Genomic DNA, 18,883 nt, shown 5'->3' on the forward strand with positions numbered 1-18,883 from the left:
CACTCAAAAATGAATGTTCCAAAAGGGGGTTTCACAGCACATAGATAGAACCATTTTGAGCCCCCTTAAAGAACCTTTCAGTTATCAGTTCTAAAAAGAAATTTTGTTTTCTGAAGAACCTTTTAATAATCTAAAGAACCATGGAACCATCAATGCCAATAAAGAACCTTTATTTTTAAGAGTGTATCAAAATGGTTTATTTTTAAGAGTGTATCAGAACGGTTAGAGAAAGCCACATATTTTGAAAAGTCTGCATCTCTAAGCGTTGCCAGGCCTTTTTTTTAAAATGACTATTGAACTGCTTACATCACACCTATTGCAAAAATGCACACATATGCATGTTGGTTTCACCATATTGGCGAGAACATCTCATTGACACTGTTTTTGGTGAGAATTGTTGAACTCAAAACCCTCTGAGAAACCTGTTGGGTTCAGCAGATTTAAAGCAACACATGACTTGGCTGATTTGTGAATCATTCAACAAAAAATATATTAAAAAATGTAATAATAATAATACACTTAAAATGTCCTTACAAGTCTTTTTTTTTAATGTTTCACTATATTTGTGAGGACATTATTACAGTTTTAGACTTACAAGTAATCTCTACTCACATATTTTTCTTTTGCAATTCTACCATTCTGTTTCCTTGCTATGGGTGTGTGCACATAATACTCTTTCAACATATCACAACAGAACACAGCATTTTTCATACGTCTTAGGGTTTAATAGGTTAAACAAAACATTCACATCCTTTAGATGACAGTACATTTGGCACATAGTAAAATGCTTACAATGAGATAACGCTAGTGTATCCAGAAAAGAAATACCTCTGTGCACATGAAGCTTCACCATACAGAAACTAAAGTCCAATACCAGATGTATGTAATACAGAACTATCATACATATGAACATTTATGTATTTTAATACTGTATGCGCAAATATTCAATACTCAGCCAGAGAAATCTTTGCACTTATTTTAAGAGGTAATTCTTAGTTTATTTATTGTTTTGACTTTGAAGACAGACCATGGATGCATCCTATACATCAAGTTAACTCCTTTACACTTTAAAAGGAAACGACGGGAGAAAATAAAGCTGAACGAGACATTTGGCATGATACAGTGAGGGCGACAGACAGGAAGGTGCCTGCGAGAGAAAAGGCTTCAAAGACAATCGGCAACATTGACCTAGCTACCATAATCAACCCACAGACATGGTTAAAAAAAGCAATGGAACATTTTGAAACAAAAATAAACTTCAGACGGAAATAAACATTTAAAGTCAGCAACCACTTTTAAAAGAACAATAAAACACATCTTCAGATCGCCATTGAATTGCTAAAGCAAAAGTCATCACATTCCAGAAGGTTTTAATTAGTACGCCTGAAATGTACCCTTTTCGTTTAGTTCACCTCTTCTTTAGAGCCTTTCACATTGCACAAATACAGGGGGTTCACAAATTTTTTAAACGAGACTGAATAGTTTGAAAGATCTACGGAGGTGTGTAACAAGGCTTAATTGCCTGAAATAAAGTAACAAAAATAAACGATTGAATTGTTGACACAAAAAGGAAGCGTAGCTACATGTAAATTGAATAAATTAAGAGCGTACACATTTTCCACTACATTCCACAGCTTATGTAATTCAGAAAACTATGTACACCAGAATGGCAGAGAGTAGCATGAGAGAGAGAGAGAGAGAGAGAGAGAGAGAGAGAGAGAGCAAGAAAGCCTTTGGTGAAGCTCTAACCTATGGAACACGAGAAAATCAGCACGCACGAGAAAAAAACAACAGAAAAATTCTAAAAGAATTGAGGGGAAATGTGTTCAGGGTATTGCACATAGATATCAAAAACATGTTTGTCTTTCCATAAACTGATGCTACTCAATAACGACACAATTTGCAAGACCATGCAAACAACTGCCTATTCTAAGAAGCTTTCACGGGCTTTTGGAGCGAATACTATGTACATGTTACGTTCTGTACAAAACGTTTGTCTTCCCACAACTATACCATCTTATGCATAGCGGTGGGACACGGCGCGCACACACACACACACACGCACGCACACACGCACACACACCACAGTCTTTACAAATGAAAAGCAATTGCAAAACAACATGAAAACACCTGTAGAGCTTCAGGAGGGCAAAGGCCTCTCGCTCTCACTCATGCAAACACATGCACACGGACACATACACGTCATGCACACACCTACTCAGGCCGACACTTCGTAACACAACCCATATACAGCAGGTTATCATTCCTAATGAACCTTGAAAACACTGTGATGGAATATATATATACTACAAATGTCTTTGTATATTTTATAAAATTGCTCCCAAAATGTCACCTGAATACACAAAAAGGCATTTGACTGCACAGCACAGAATGTCTCATTGTCACGTATGCTGGGTAAATTCTTCCTCAAGGGCACAACCTTTCCATCAGGGGATTACCAAAACCCAACCAGTGTCCGAAATGGTAGTACAATCATTGGTATGGTCAATTTTGGTTTAAGGTAGTGCGTTCCAACCCTTCCTTCTTGGGCTCTGGAGAACATTCGTTTTCTGATTGGTTGTCAAACTCGTTGAGGCCTGGGATGAGATCCATATGCAGTACTTTTTTTCTTTTTTTGGAGATATAGAGAAGAATAAAAGAGCAAAAACAGCAGTAAAGGGGAAGTGAACCACGGGGACTGGCCGTTCTGCTCTGGTCTGGTATGAGCCCCATCTTCAGCGCATCTGTGGATTGTGTGTTCATGTATTGCGATGCGATGTGGGTTTTTGAGTGTTTGTGGGTGTGTTTAACTTCTATTTAAGCTGACAGATGCCAGGTTGGGCTTTAAGACAAAGCTTCCTCTCCGAAGTAGGAGAAGCCCTTGAATTCATCCTGGTTGATTTGTTTGATGATTGCATCGTCGACTGGCGTGAGCACTGGATCCTCGCGAGTGAAGTCCTGGTCGAAGTTATTCACATCGCGCTTGGTTTTCTATAGCAAAAGAGAGAGATAGATACATGGTTGTATGAAGGTATTCTGAGGTTCAACTTTAAAGGCATTGCTCACTCAAATTTTTTTATTCTGTCATCATTTACTCATCCTCATGTCGTTCAAAACCCACAAGACTTCTGTTCATCTTCGAAACACAAATAATACTTTTCTGTCCCTCCAAAAGATCATAAAAATAATCCATATTAATTGCAGTTTAATCACAATTTTCTGAAGAAACACTATAACTTTATAAAAGGAGCAGTTTTAATTTAGGCTTGTATTCACATGCAACATCGATCTATGCACATACATTGAGCAGATCAACTGTAAACGAAAGTTCAACCGTACTCGTTATTGGCCAACTCCTGCGTCAGCATGGAGAAATTGTTGAATAAAGTTGTTATTTTTGTTAGTTTTTTACACACAAAACGAATTCTCATCGCTTCGTAACATTAAGGTTGAACCACAGAAGTCACATGGACTATTTTAACAATGTCTTTACCAGCTTTATGGGCCTTAAAAGTTGCAATGACGTTGTTGCCTATAGCTGGTTCAGAAATTTGATTTCATAAAAAATATCTTCATCTTCAAGGTCTTACGGGTTTGGAATGACCAAACTGACTGTTTGAAATGAGTAATTAATGACAGACATTTCTTTTTTGGGTGAACTAACTCTTCAATCAATCATATTTTGACCCAGGTGCTGTTCTAATAAATTGTCTTTCAGTTAAAAGCCACAGGTGCGTATATAAATGTAGAGAGTTGCTGGTAAGCCTATGTGGTGACAGAACACCAGCTCAAAGTTACTCAGAGGGCAAGAGAGCAAGTGGCGGTCGCGTTTTTTCTCAACCTTTCTGTGACCTTTCGATCTAAAGCACCCACTTGTGTACATATACACATGCGCGCATACACACAACACCACCAGCCCTTCCCCCCACCATGGGAAAGCAGAAGTCGAGAAGCGCCGTTGTGGCATCCGACTTTCAGTCTAGACCACAGACAGTAAAGACAGAGGAACATGAGAGATAAAGTCAATGTGCACATGCTGTATCAGAACATTTAGCAGAAAAAAAAAGTCGTGTTGTGGCGGCGTGTCATAAAAAGCATTTTGTGATTTATATTTACATTTGACATAAATTGAGTAGCCACAGATACTTTTATCCAAAGTGACTTACATTACATTCAAGGTTATAAAGAACATTTCTATCAGTCCTTGCTTTCCCTGGGAATCGAACCCATAACCTTGCCATTGCAAGTGTCATGCTTGATAGAAATGTGTGAGCTTACAGGATTGAGTTCAATGTAGGAGAAAGCATGTATGCTTACAATGCGAGGTTTAAAGGGGGGCTTGACCCTCCTCTGCTCCAGCAGGACCCAGTCGATCTCTCTGAAGAAGGGATGGACTTTGATGGCTTCCTCCAGCCCCTGGGTCACCACACAGCCCAGACGCTTACCCGGGTTCTTTGTCATGAACTGAGGAAAGGGAATAAATGTCATTTTACATAATTCATAAAGAAGTGGTAAATATGAACAGTGTGTGTAAGGAGCTGTAAACGATTCCACACATGCAATGCAAGGCAGACATCACTGAAAAAAGTCCTGAAGAAATCACAATTGTCTTTCTAACAGCAAAAATGGAAAAATAAAAATGGAAACAACAACCTTTTTAGCAAAATACAAAAAAAGTAACGCTTTACAATAAGATTTGAACAATATATAATATATTACAGTATTAAAATAAAAATTAACATAAAAATAAATATAAAATATATAATAAATAAATAAATATATATATATATATATATATATATATATATATATATATATATATATATATATAATTTACAATTATGTATAGTATTTAAAATGAGAAATAATTGTTATTAATTATGTTATATAATAACGTGTACAATAAAGTGTATAATGAAGTGTAAGCAACAGTATATACAAAAAATGTTGGTTGTTAACTTGTTTATTGTTAGTTCATGATACCTATGTATCAACCTTATTATAAAGTGTTACTCAAAAACCTAGCCAATCAGAAACACTCTCTGCCTGTCAATCATTATGCATGTTTGCTGACATCAGGTTGGAGGACATGTCTTTGGAGGGCGGGGTTTTGCTGAGAGGCCATGCGGTTTTGCTTTGAATGGGCTAATTCACTGGTGGAAATTAGCAAAGCGGCTAAAACAGCTTACAACACCTTTCAGGTTATGTTGCTAAAGCCTTTTCTGGAATTTTTGGTGCAATCACATAATATCCAGTCAAAGTTTTTCAAATATGCCACAAAATTAGTGTATTTGTAAGTCAGAGGTAAATGTACCAGAACAGAGGGATGAATGAGGAACAAAAGGGAGGAAAATGAACAGAGGAAGGTTGGAGAGGTCTGAGGGAAATTGCAGCCAGGTGCATGACCATATAGTGGAGCTCAATGCACTGCAGGAAGAGAAAAGATTCTGAACAGACGTTGAAAAAGAAATGATAAATGGGCCAACCACAAACCCACACACACAAACAAATGAGTAGATTTCAAGAAATGGGCCGCTTACAGATTTCAGAATGCTGACGGCTTCTTTACTGAGCCACACGGGGTAAAGCACGTCATCGTGGAGGATGGACTCAAAAAGGTCGTCCTCGTTGTCAGCTTCAAACGGAGGCTGGCCGGCCATCATTTCGTACATGAGGACACCCAGAGCCCACCAATCCACAGATGGGCCGTACTCCAACTCCTGCAGGATCTGAACGAGAAGAACGCAATAATGAGGTTAAAAATAATGTCAAACACCTCAGCTGCTGTTTTTGTCTATTATGATTTACTAGTTGTACCTCAGGTGCGATGTAGTCAGGGGTCCCGCAGAAGGTGGTGGTCGTGACCCCGTTCAGAATGCCCTCTTTGCACATGCCAAAGTCAGCGAGTTTACAGTGGCCTTCAGCGTCCAAAAGAATGTTATCCAGCTTCAGATCTCTGGAGTGATGGAGGGGTAAAAAAAACAATTAGACCATATTTCACATTTTTGTATGCTTTGTTTAAACTCTTTTATAAATTGCCAGGCTGTTTAAAATGGTGGTGTGAAGGGGTCGACACACCTGTTAGACAGTAAGCTGATAACTGATCTATGGGACCTTGAGGGCCTGACCTTTCTGTAGACCTTTACAACACTAATATATAGCACTGGGCCGGATTTATAGCTCAAGCTGTTCTCTGCTCCATTCCTGAGATGGAGATAAGTATAGGTGTTGGGAGTGTTCAGGGCAGAACATTTGTGTAGGTAAATATGACAGCAGCCTCAGGTGAACTGTTAAAAACTGCCCCTTCACAACATGCACATCAACATTCTGAACCCTCATTTACACACACACACACACACACACACACACACACACACACACACACACACACAGGGGTTGGACAATGAACCCGAAACACCTGGTTTTAGACCACAATAATTTATTAATATGGTGTAGGGCCTCTTTTTGATAGCCTGGTCCTACCAGACTCTCGTACATTTCATTTGTGCAGAGTGTCTGGCCACTCTCCATCGACAAGCGTTAACTTCCTTGAAGGCGGGTACTCTGTTGATGTTTAAAACTATTGGATCTGCCCAGAGCCACTCTGGATCTGCCATAATCAATCGCTAACGTTTGGTCGTGACGTAACCCTACAACTCAAACTAGCGCACAACCTCAACGTCATCGTTCTCAGTCACTCCCTCTGTTCGCTGATTAACCCAGTAAAAATTTGGCGGAGAAAACCCAAGAATATACCGCAAACCCAAACGGAGCCAGGCTATCTTTTATCTTTTAGGCCAATACAGCATCAATTAATCTTGGGAATGACAGATACAAGTCCGAGGGTGACCGAGTGACCGAGGGATTTTGAGCCATTCCTCTTTCAGAGCAGTGGCCAGGTCACTAGGTGATGCTGGTGGAGGAAAATGTTTTCTGACTGGTTCCTCCAAAATACCCCAAAGTGACTCAAAAATATTTAGATCTGGTGACTGTGCAGGACATGGGAGATGTTCAACTTCACTTTCATGTTCATCAAACCATTCTGTCACAAGTCTTGCTGTGTGTATTGGTGCATTATCATGCTGATACACGGAACCCCGTGTTTGAACCATTAGGTGCACATGGTCCTCCATTATGGTTTGGTAGTCCTTGGCGGTGATGTGCCCAACAAGCACAATAGGGAATGCCATGATGTTGTAGCCCAAACCATCACTGATCCACCCCTGTGATTCACTCTGGGCATGCAACGGCCAGGGTGGTAAGCTTCTTTGGGGCTTAACTGTAACTCTCCCGGAAGTGGGAAACACATAGAAGGTAGACTCATCAGAGAACAATACATGTTTCAAATTTTCCTTAGCCCAAGATTTCCTCACCTAGCACCATTGAAATTGACATCTGGCATTGTCAAGTTGCTATAGAGAAACCTTTAGTCACTCAACCTTTAGTTCCTCATAGAGGAACCCCCATTTGACCACCTTTTTCCCCATTGTTAAAATTTAGCCAAACTGGGAGCATTATTTATTCCACTTCCCGACAAGTTAGCATGGCATGGCTGATATCTATTATATTAGCTCATTTAATCATATATCTCCCCAATTCACATTAGATAATGCAAAAAGATCTAATTTCTGTAATGCAGAATATAATTTAATTTATTGCAAAACAGAAAAAAATGCTGTTACAATAATGAGAATCAAACAACCATCACCACTGAAAATAATGGGAATTATTATGATTATTTAAAATTTGAATGGAAATTCATCCCCATACTTTCATTTACTTTAACCATTCATGAACATGGACAATACTGTTCAAAACTTTGGGGTCTGTAAAACTGTTTAATGATTCTGACTCTTATGCTCCTTACAAAAGCAACATTTATTTGACCAAAAATGTAGTAAAAACTAATTCTGTGAAATTCTAGTTAAGTTAAAATAACAGTTTTCTATTAATATATTTCAAAATGTAAATTATTCCTGTAATGACCAACTTGAATTTTGAGTAGTCATTACTCATGTCACAAGAAATCAATCTAATTTGCTGATTTCTGTACGTAACAAGCCAAAGGACATGATAACTCTGCCGAGTGTTACAGTAGACTCTAGAGATGTGCCAAGCACCTCAGGATGAGCATGCACACAATGATGATATCTGAATCGCAGCGATTGCAGAGACTTGTCCCGGCGCAGGTAGTTTGTTTTGCACAGGGGGAAGTTTGTGCTCCGTGCTGCAGAGTGGAAACAAACTACACATAGAGAGGGGTGTAGATTTTGTAATGCCATTTTAAAGGTTAAAGGATGAGACCCTAGTACATGTCAGCCAGGACACAGTCACTGGAATCTGGCTGAGAGCATTCAGTGTCAAAGGACATTTTAAACATGTAGAAACATTAAATACACTGTATGGGGGGGGGGGGGTCACATGACAGTTTGACATGTCATTTGAGACATGCCGACCATGTCAGTCAAGTGAATAAGAGCATTGACTGCATAGTTTCAGATGGTCAAATATGCACTGTTACAGGTTTGCTGATGATCAAAATATGTGAAGTGATATGCATATCTCACAACATACATGTACAGTACCTCTTCATGTACACACATGTATGTGTGTTACAGTACATACCCCTGAACAAACTAGCTGGAACCTGAAATCATGCTGGAATGTTCAGAGGAACTAATCTGATTGTCATGCCTGATAAATCCTGTTTTCTCAGTGTGTCAGAGCAAAATAAAGACAAGAACTAACAATACAGAAAAAGACCCAGTCAAGCCTGGTGACTGCATGCTCAAGTCAATCCCACGAATGAAACGACTCCATTGTGGTCCACAAAGACACTGATGCGCCGGCAGGGACGTAAATAATATATTTATACTCCTTCCTTACAATTCCATTTTGCCCTTAAAAATACATATTTTCAGCTTAGCATGACTAAATATATTTCTATGTAAAATGCCTCAGCTATGGCCATTCATCTTTTGAACAGTTTGCAACAGTTATCACAACATTTACCTAAAACAATAATTCTAACCATCATTGAAGACAAACTAACTTGACATGGATGGTGTTCAGTCTATATCCAACCTATATACTACCTGCACACCACACCTAAAGTCAAACAACTATAAAATCAGTTGCTACTGAATTTAAAGTGAAAAACCTCACAAAGCTGGCTTGACACTTGAGTTCAGTACAATTTTGACATGATAACTTAAATATATCTCTCTCTACTTTTTACACCCCATAATTCTAGCATCTGGGTAGATTGCACTGATAAAGAATGCTGCAATACATCTGAAGACGTCTCTTCAGACGGATCAGAGCGTGGTTCATGATCTCTCTGTGATATGTGCCTTCCTCAGATTGCAGTTAATGAGCCATAGAGGAGTCTTATATCAGTGTACTATTCACCTGAGAATAGTCCACTCTAGCTTGTGTAAGAATGTGTAGAGCCATTGTTATATTAGTCTTGCCAATGCATCTGTCCCTTCTTCACAGGTAGCATGGCTTCAAAAGGTGAGTGACTGAGACTGAGGGGATGTGTACAGCCAATAAGCTCCTGCCATGCTCTATCTAATAGATACCTTTAATGAGGGAGGTGGAGCAGGAAGGGTTTGCGGAGAGAAATGTGGGTGCCAGAGCATACAATGACCTCTCGATAACACTGTGTGTTTATATGTGTATGTGGTTATATTGAGAAATACAGAAGCCAGGGTGTAGATCAACACACATCAGTTGTGCATCCATTTAAACACTTCGAAGATAAGGATTCACATACTCCCATAAAACATGTCTATCATACTGAAATATGAGCTATTGTATTTTATGATACTAGTCAAGTAAAGAGAATAAAGACATGCATTCGTAAGGAAGCTCAAGTTAATTTAATGTCCAATGTAAGTACACTTATATGATATGAATAATATATTTAAGAATATGTTTCAAAATATAACTGTTTTTACTTTATTTTACACCGTATCAAATAAATTGAGTTCATAAGTGCGTTTTGTGTGTCAACAGTTCAATAAAGCCTTACAGGACAAAGATGGCACACGAGAGCCAAACAGGCCTGATCTTTGATGGTTGATTGGCAAAAAAATGTCAACATTTCTTTGCTGGCATCATTCAAGCACAAATCTTTTCGTGAGGCAATGTTCCGACATGAGGGCGGACAGCCCAGGTTTATGCAACTGTTCTATTTTTGACAGCAACCATTAAGGTTGGAGTGATTTTAGAGATAGGCACTTAACATGACAATAGCCAATAGCAATTAGCGGATTGGACCTTTAAATTTAAAAAAGTGCCTCGTGGAAGTATTCATACCTCTTTATTTATTTATTTATTTTTACATTTTGTTATATTGCTGCCTTGTTATAAACTACTTTAAATTGCTTTTTTTCCCCACATCAAGAAGATGACACTACATTTTGAGTGGAGTTAACCTGTGCAAATTCAATTGAATGGGTATGATTTGGAAAGGCACACACCTCTCATTAAAAGGTCTAACAGCTGAAAATGCATATCAGTGCAAACACCAAGCCACGAGGTCAAAAGAACTGCCGGTAGAGCTCAGAGAAATGATTCTGTCAAGACACAGATCTGGGGAAGAACTCTCCTGCATTGAAGGTTCACAGAATCATGTACCCTCCATAATCCTTAATGGAAGAAGATGTGAACAAGTAGGACTCTTCTTAGAGCTGGCCTCCTTGCCAAACTGAGGAATCAATGGAGAAGGGACTTGGTTAGAGTGGTGACCAAGAAGCTGATGGTCACTCTAGTTGAGCTCCATGATCATATATGGAGATGGGAGAAACTCAAACATTGTTGCAACAATCCACTTACATGGGCTTTATGGCAGAGTGGCCAGACTCAATCCTTTCCTCGGTGAAGACACATGAAACCCCACTTGGAATTTGCAAAAAGTCACCTAAAGGATTCTCTCAAACTCTCTGGTCTGATGAACCTCAGTTCCAAGCTTCATGTATGGAGGAAACCAGGCACTGCTCATCACCTGCACAATACCATCTCAACAGTAAAGTGTGTGGTAGAAGCATCATGCTGTGGGGGTGTTTTTTAGCGGCAGAGACTAGGGGACTCGTCAGGGTAGAAGGAAAACTCAATGCAGCAAATATAGAGATAGCCTTAATGAAAACCTTGTCTGGACAGGGCAGAAGGTTCACCTCCCAACAGGACAATGACCCTAAGCACACAGCTAAGACAATGCAAGAGTGGCTTATGGACAACTCTGTAAATGTCCTTGAGTGGCCTAGACAGAACCTGGGCTTGAACCCAATCGAACATCTCTGGAAACACCTGAAAATGGCTGTCCACCAATGGTTCCCATCCAACCTGACAGAGCTTGAGAGGATCTGAGGAGAAGAATGGCAGAAAATCACCAAATACAGATGTGCGAAGTTTGCAGTATCATACCCAAAAAGATTTGCGGCTGTAAAGTTGCTTCAAAGTACTAAGGGTACAAATTCTCAGCTCAACTCAACTCAGCTCAACTCAACTCAACTCCCATTTTCTGGTATTTGTTAAGAATCTCGCTGCAGCATTTTGGACACGCTGAAGACGAGTAACCAGTGATTCACTTATGCCTAGATAAAGAGCATTACAATAGTCTAACCAGGTTGAAACAAAGGCATGCAAAACATTCCTCAAGTTCTTGTACGAAAGGATTGGTTTCAGTTTAGACAGTTTTCCTAACTGAAAAAAAGATGATTTCACAACGCTGTTAACTTGACGATCAAAGCATATTTCAGAAGGTTCTTTACATAACTTTGCATATTGTTGGACAATAGTCCATTATTTCCAGCCAGACCATTCCCAAGCTCCTTGTTCCCAAACATAATAAACTCAGTCTTATCCTCATTTAATGAAATCGTCATAGAGTGAGGTATAATAAAAAATGATTTGCTAGCCATCCCTTTACCTCAGTCAAGCACTTGTAAAAATTTGTAAAAGATGCACAGCCATCACACTCCAAAGGAAAGTACAGTTGTAAATCATCAGCATACAAGTGATAGGTAATATTATGCTGCTTAAAAATGGACCCCAGGGGTAACATATATAATGAGAACAGAGTCGGACCAAGGATTGATCCTTGAGGAACACCCCAAGAAATAACAGCGGATGCAGAGACATAGTTTCCAATTTTAACAGAGCATGTCCTATCATGCACATAAGAGGAAAGCCACTTAAGGGCTACACCATTGATCCCTACATAATCTCTAAGGCGGTCTATTAAAATTGCGTGATCTAGAGTATCAAAGGCTGCACTTAAATCTAACATTATAAAGACAACACTTTTCCTGGAGTCAATACTTAACAAAATATAATTTGTAACCTTTAATAATGCTGATTCTGTGCTATGTTTGGTCCTAAATCCAGACTGAAAAAATATCCATTATGTTATTTACAGTCAAGAAGTCTGTAAGTTGATTATGGACAACTTACTCTAAGATCTTATTCATAAAAGGCAATTTCGAAATAGGTCTGAATTTTTTTAAATCATGTGAATCCAATTTTTTTTTTTTTTTTTTTTTAACTGGCTCAATAACAGCATGCTTAAACCCTGATGGTACAGTTCCATAAAATAAACTACTATTGATAATCAATAATATACTGGGACCAATAGTATCTACAACCTCTTTAAACAATGGCGACGGGAGAACGTCATAGAGTGAGGTAGTCGGCTTAAATGCATTATTACATTTTCCAACTGAGCTAATGTAATAGATTTAAATTTACTTAACAACAAAAAGGATTCATTATATCGGCTACAACATTGCCTACAGGCACAATATTCGACCGAATAAGAACAACCTTATCAATAAAATATTTTAAAAAACTCAGATCCAGATCCTTAGACGGGGAAGGAAAATAATTAATAGACAGACTCAGTACCTTATCTATGGTTGAAAATAATACCTTCAGATTACTTAATACGTACTTACAATGTACTCATTTCAGTTTTTCATTCAATTTTTTTTTTGCAATGTTGTTTTTTGCTCTGTCATTATGGTGTATGGAGTGTAGATTGATGTGAAAAAAAAGTAATTTAAAGTAGTTTAAAGTAGCAACATAAAATGTGAAAAAAAATGAAGGGGTACGAATTCTTTTGCAAGGCACTAATCTAATCATAAGTCTTAAAAAATACAAATATTATAATAAATAGATAAGGAATATAGACAAAATATTATAAAACAAAGAAATTCTATTTCTAGCTCACTAATTTAATAAGTGGACTTTTGGACCCCTTTTGGATTTGACTTCCACACTTCCTTTGAGCTCCAGTAGACAATTGCACACACACGTACACATGCCATAATGCATGGACTCCCGCACATACACACATGTGCATGTACACATATAATTAGGCCCTATTGAAATGCCTTCCTGTGTTCCCTTTGTTTGTGGAGTGATTTTTCCATAGAGTCCCTCATCACTTCATCATGAGGCTCTGCAACTGATCAACATTCAGTCAAAAAAGAAATCTCCGATAAACATTCATGAACAGAGAGAGAAAGTAAAGTGAGTTGAAGCTGAGAAACTGAATGGTTTACGGGCTTAATCAGACCGCAAGTCTGTATGGAAGACAAACAAAAAAGTTGTGTTTTGTAGTTGCTATCGGTCTTTCCGTCCGTCCGTCAGTCTTCAGTGTCACATGATTCTTCAGAAATCATTCTAATATGCTGATTTCATTCTCAAGAAACATTTCTTAATATCAATGTCGAAAACAGTTGTGAAAACATTTACTTTTATTGTACTTTAAATCTTTTCTAACAATATAAATGTCTTTACGTGAAAAACAATCTACTGTTTTGCTTTTGAACTGTAGCCAATACACTGTATAAGCAGAAGCTCTGTCTCTCTGAGAAATGGGATAGAAAATAATAAAAGGAACTTCTTGACACATTTGATCTTATACACATCTCAAACATCAAACTGATATCCTTAGAAGTGTACACTCAGTGCTTATACAAATTAGAAGTGTACAGTATATTTTTTTGATATTCTCCCCAATTTTACTCCTCAAGAAAAAAAAGATGAGCTGGAGAGAAAAGGTGGAGATAATTCCTAACACCTAATTGGTGTTGCTGGGGGATAAAGAGGCCTCGAATTCATCAGAAAGGTGCTCTAATCCACTAAATCATCCCACCTCCATTTACATTCCTCAGCGCTTCCCCGAGGCCAGATCTATCATGTAAAACCATCTACACATTTTACAGTGACACTTACAAAACCTAATAAATTACAATCCACAAATATGGAAAGATTCAATCATCAATACTTTGGGGAACTTACTGCTATTCCTGCAACCATTTGTCGGATGTATGTTTGGATAACTACTATTAACAAAACCTGCAGAAGGAGATGGACATTGACAGATCACTTACATTTATGGACTTAAAACACTTTACCAGACTAGAATAATCAATACAAACATCAGCACACTGATATGGCAAGCACCTTTGACAGGATAACATAGTTAAGTGATAGGAGATAGGGGCTTTAGTACTGCAAAAATTACGACTGTCTCAAAGGGGGTTGTGTGTAGTTTGACCTCTTGTATCTTGCAGCAGTCAGCAGTAGGATTATCACAGTACTACAGTGTCTACCCAAGCTGAGGATAAGAAATATTGCTTTTTGTGCTTTTCTCGTGTCATGTGATCCATCGCAGCCTATCTATTCAGCTTCCAGTGGATATTTTTGCTTGTAAGTCTGATTGCGTGATAAACAGACAGAAAGACAGCGGGATTTTGCATATACATGCATACAAGTTTGTCCCTGGGAAAGAATTAATGTGTTTGGCTACATTCACAACTTCACACAGTAAATGTTTGGGATTGACAACAGTATTTATCAACAGGTGTGACTCTCAAATTGTCCTGTGCATATGAGAGCAGACAAAAGCGTATTGAATAATGTATTCGGTTCACTTTGTGAACTGTATTTTGCCATATTTATCACTCCAAACAAGACTTACAACTGTATTTTGCCATATTTATCTCTCTAAACAAGACTGGCAACTGTATTTTGCCATATTTATCACTCCAAACAAGACGGACAACTATATTTTGCCATATTTATCACTCTAAACAAGACTTACAACTGTATTTTGCCATATTTATCTCTGTAAACAAGACTTACAACTGTATTTTGCCATATTTATCACTCTGAACAAGACTTACAACTGTATTTTGCCATATTTATCTCTCTAAACAAGACTGGCAACTGTATTTTGCCATATTTATCAACAAGACTTACAGTACAACTGTATTTTGCCATATTTATCTCTCTAAACAAGACTTACAACTGTATTTTGCCATATTTATCACTCCAAACAAGACTGGCAACTGTATTTTGCCATATTTATCACTCCAAACAAGACTGACAACTGTATTTTGCCATATTTATCTCTCTAAACAAGACTTACAACTGTATTTTGCCATATTTATCACTCCAAACAAGACGGACAACTGTATTTTGCCATATTTATCACTCCAAACAAGACTTACAACTGTATTTTGCCATATTTATCACTCTAAACAAGACGGACAACTGTGTTTTGCCATATTTATCTCCAAACAAGACTTACAACTGTATTTTGCCATATTTATCTCTCTAAACAAGACTTACAACTGTATTTTGCCATATTTATCTCTCTAAACAAGACTTACAACTGTATTTTGCCATATTTATCACTCCAAACAAGACGGACAACTGTATTTTGCCATATTTATCACTCCAAACAAGACTTACAACTGTATTTTGCCATATTTATCACTCTAAACAAGACGGACAACTGTGTTTTGCCATATTTATCTCCAAACAAGACTTACAACTGTATTTTGCCATATTTATCTCTCTAAACAAGACTTACAACTGTATTTTGCCATATTTATCACTCCAAACAAGACTTACAACTGTATTTTGCCATATTTATCACTCCAAACAAGACTGGCAACTGTATTTTGCCATATTTATAACTCCAAACAAGACTGGCAAGTGTATTTTGCCATATTTATCACTCTAAACAAGACTGACAACTGTATTTTGCCATATTAATCTCTCCAAACAAGACTTACAACTGTATTTTGCCATATTTATCACTCTAAACAAGACTGACAACTGTATTTCGGCATATTTATCACTTTAAACAAGACTAACAAATGTTTTGCCATTTTATCACTCTAAACAAGACTGACAACTGTATCTTGCCATTTTTATCCCTTTAAACAAGACTTACAACTGTATTTGTTGCTTTATGAACGTAGTGTTTGTGTTTGTGTGTGTGTGTGTGTGTGTGTGTGTGTGTGTGTGTGTGTTGTGAATATTAGAATGGGTGAGTGTGTATGAATAAAGAAATGTTAAGAAAATGAGGGGGCTTCTCGTGCAGACCCTGACAAAAGGTTGTGGATTAGTCCTTTGAGACTTTTCACAGTTGTTTCATCTTATCAGCCTCTGTTCAAAAAATCTGAACTGTATCAAGAGCTCAGAGATGAAGTCAGCCCACAGTATACACTGTATCTTCGGCTGTCCCTGGGGAGAATGAAAGCTGCTCTGGCCTGAATGGTGACTTTATTTCATTGAGGGAGGTTAGCTGATACTAAATGCTACAGAGACAATGGCGTGATCTTTTTCTAACTCTCCAGGGTCAAATGGGATTAGCATCTACCTCAGAGTTTGAACAAAAACAAGCATTTAAAGTCTTTAGAGTGCCAGTTAGCATGATGTGTGTCTTTAAAGTGTGCCATTTTTACACAGCTAGTGTCACCAAGAAATGTAACATGAAATAATATAGTCAATTTTGAGACCAGGAAAATAAATGGGCATTAAGAACATACAAAGGGTCAATTGTGATTTTTTCATGTTAACGTTTAAGGTGAAGTGTGCACTTTTTGTGCACTTTTGTTTTGTCAAAATGGCTGTTCATACCATAGCTTAATATGCAGAGACAGCCATATGTAAGCAACAACAACAACAACAATGTATTATTGCTGTTATCGTTATTATTAAATATTAATGTTTATTACACATTTATTAATTTTTTGGTCACACTTTAGTTTAGGGTCCAATTCTCACTATTAACAAACTATTAACTACAACGTTTGCCTCAATAAACTCCTAATTACTGCTTATTAATAGTTAGTAAGGTAGTTGTTAAGTTTAGGTATTGGGTAGGATTAAGGGATGTAGAATATGGTCATGCAAAATAAGGCATTATTATGTGCTTTATAAGCACTAATAAACAGCTTAAATTCTAGTAATATGCATGCAAATAAAACAATTAACAATGAGAATGGGACCCTAGACTAAAGTGTTACAAATTTTTTTTCAATCAAAATGTCTAAACCACCTGGCTCCATTTTGGTATGCAATACCTATACTTTTCACAATCCAGTAGTTTTTTGATTGATAAAATTGAGTCCTGCCCTATATTATTTCCCATTGAAAATCTATCTCATAAAACTCATCAATCATTCATAAAAATGACACATTATAAAAGTAAAACAGGCTCTGAATAACATTTCCTGTTGACTTCTACTCTGTGTGAGTATACCTGTAGATGACGCCGTGTTGGTGCAGGAACATAAGTGCTGATGTGACCTCAGCTGCGTAGAAACGGGAACGAGCTTCATCAAACTTTCGTGAGCGCTGGATCTGAAACATCAGGTCTCCTCCGTTTACATACTCCATAACAAAGAACAATCGATCCTGCAGAGATAGAGAGAGAATGAGAAAGAAGACAAAAAAGATAGTTCATTTTCATAGAACAGGACTCCACACCCAGTATTAGCGTGATTTTAAATTATCTACAGTTTCACTGTTAATCCTGTTGCAGTTTCACATATAGCTGTCCGGATAACAGTTAAGCAATGCAACCCGCCAACAGACAACAAAGCAAATTTGCTTATATAATCACCAGAAAACACAAAAAACATAAAATAATTCTAGCACAGGCACTTTGATGATAAAATGAAGCTCACATTCTGACAGTAAGAAACATTTCTTGTAATGTAACTCTAATAAGGAAACATGAAAAGAAAGTTTGGGATTCTCGTGTTCCCTTCCAATAAATTAGGAAATAGGCATATCAATATAAAAACCGTATACACTTCTTATCATAATCCATTGATCTATTTATCCACGTAGTTTATGATCAGGAAGTTGAGATACATCTTTTATATTGCCCTTACAATAAAACAACACAAGTCCCCAATTCAAAGAAATGCATTTCCAGTAAAGCTACATGAAATCATGCAGTTTAAAGTTTAACCGGCTATCAACTGTCCATGGCGACTTTTCATAGACTTTTATGTTTTTCAAAATATTATAATAAATATGATATAAAATTACCATATTTTAGCAGTTATTTACCACTTATTCAACATCCCCCAAAAAGTTGTCAAATTTCAAATTACTCAACACCCCTGACCAGAAAAACGTTCTGCTGTTGTAAAGTAAATCAAAGTCCCTTTCAAGGAAAGTCTGTTCACTCTGTTCACAGCCATATGTGCAATGCCTCTGGGCAACTATTTCGGGCACCCAAGAACAAGTCATATCTATTTGAATGGGGGCATACTGAAAACTCAAAAACAGCTTGCAGAACTCACATTTAAATTTACACTGTGTAATTTTTTAAGTTGATTCTTGGCAAAAAACACTTTGTTCTTTCAAAATGATTTGTGCTCATTAATGTGTAATTACTTCTACCAACTAATTAAGTATTCTTATAAGCGTAGGATCTGCCATTTAGAATACATACGAGCGAGTCGTTCGAATGGCGGCAGTCATGTTGCGCCTCCATCTTGAAAATACATTAGCCAAAGAGGGACATACCTGGAAATTCAAGCTTCACCTTTCGCGTTTTGAC

The 18,883-nt window shown here is 37.6% G+C and overlaps 1 protein-coding gene across 2 annotated transcripts in view; it reads right to left on the reverse strand.

Annotated features, from left to right (window-relative positions):
• Positions 1-703: 703 nt before the first annotated feature.
• The window catches only part of prkcea (protein kinase C, epsilon a), a 66,743-nt gene continuing 48,563 nt past the window's right edge, over positions 704-18,883 (reverse strand). For both annotated transcript variants that reach the window (XM_084135455.1, XM_084135454.1), the window contains exons 11-15: positions 17,570-17,724; positions 5,818-5,956; positions 5,541-5,729; positions 4,318-4,464; positions 704-2,991 (exon numbers count right to left, since the gene is read on the reverse strand). In XM_084135455.1, the coding sequence (XP_083991581.1) occupies positions 2,845-2,991; positions 4,318-4,464; positions 5,541-5,729; positions 5,818-5,956; positions 17,570-17,724 (777 nt within the window). In that variant the 3' untranslated portion in view covers positions 704-2,844. The remainder of the gene's footprint in view (positions 2,992-4,317; positions 4,465-5,540; positions 5,730-5,817; positions 5,957-17,569; positions 17,725-18,883) is intronic.

This window comes from Abramis brama (assembly GCF_963993115.1).
Source record: "Abramis brama genome assembly, chromosome: 14".
Taxonomy (NCBI): Eukaryota; Metazoa; Chordata; class Actinopteri; order Cypriniformes; family Leuciscidae; genus Abramis; species Abramis brama.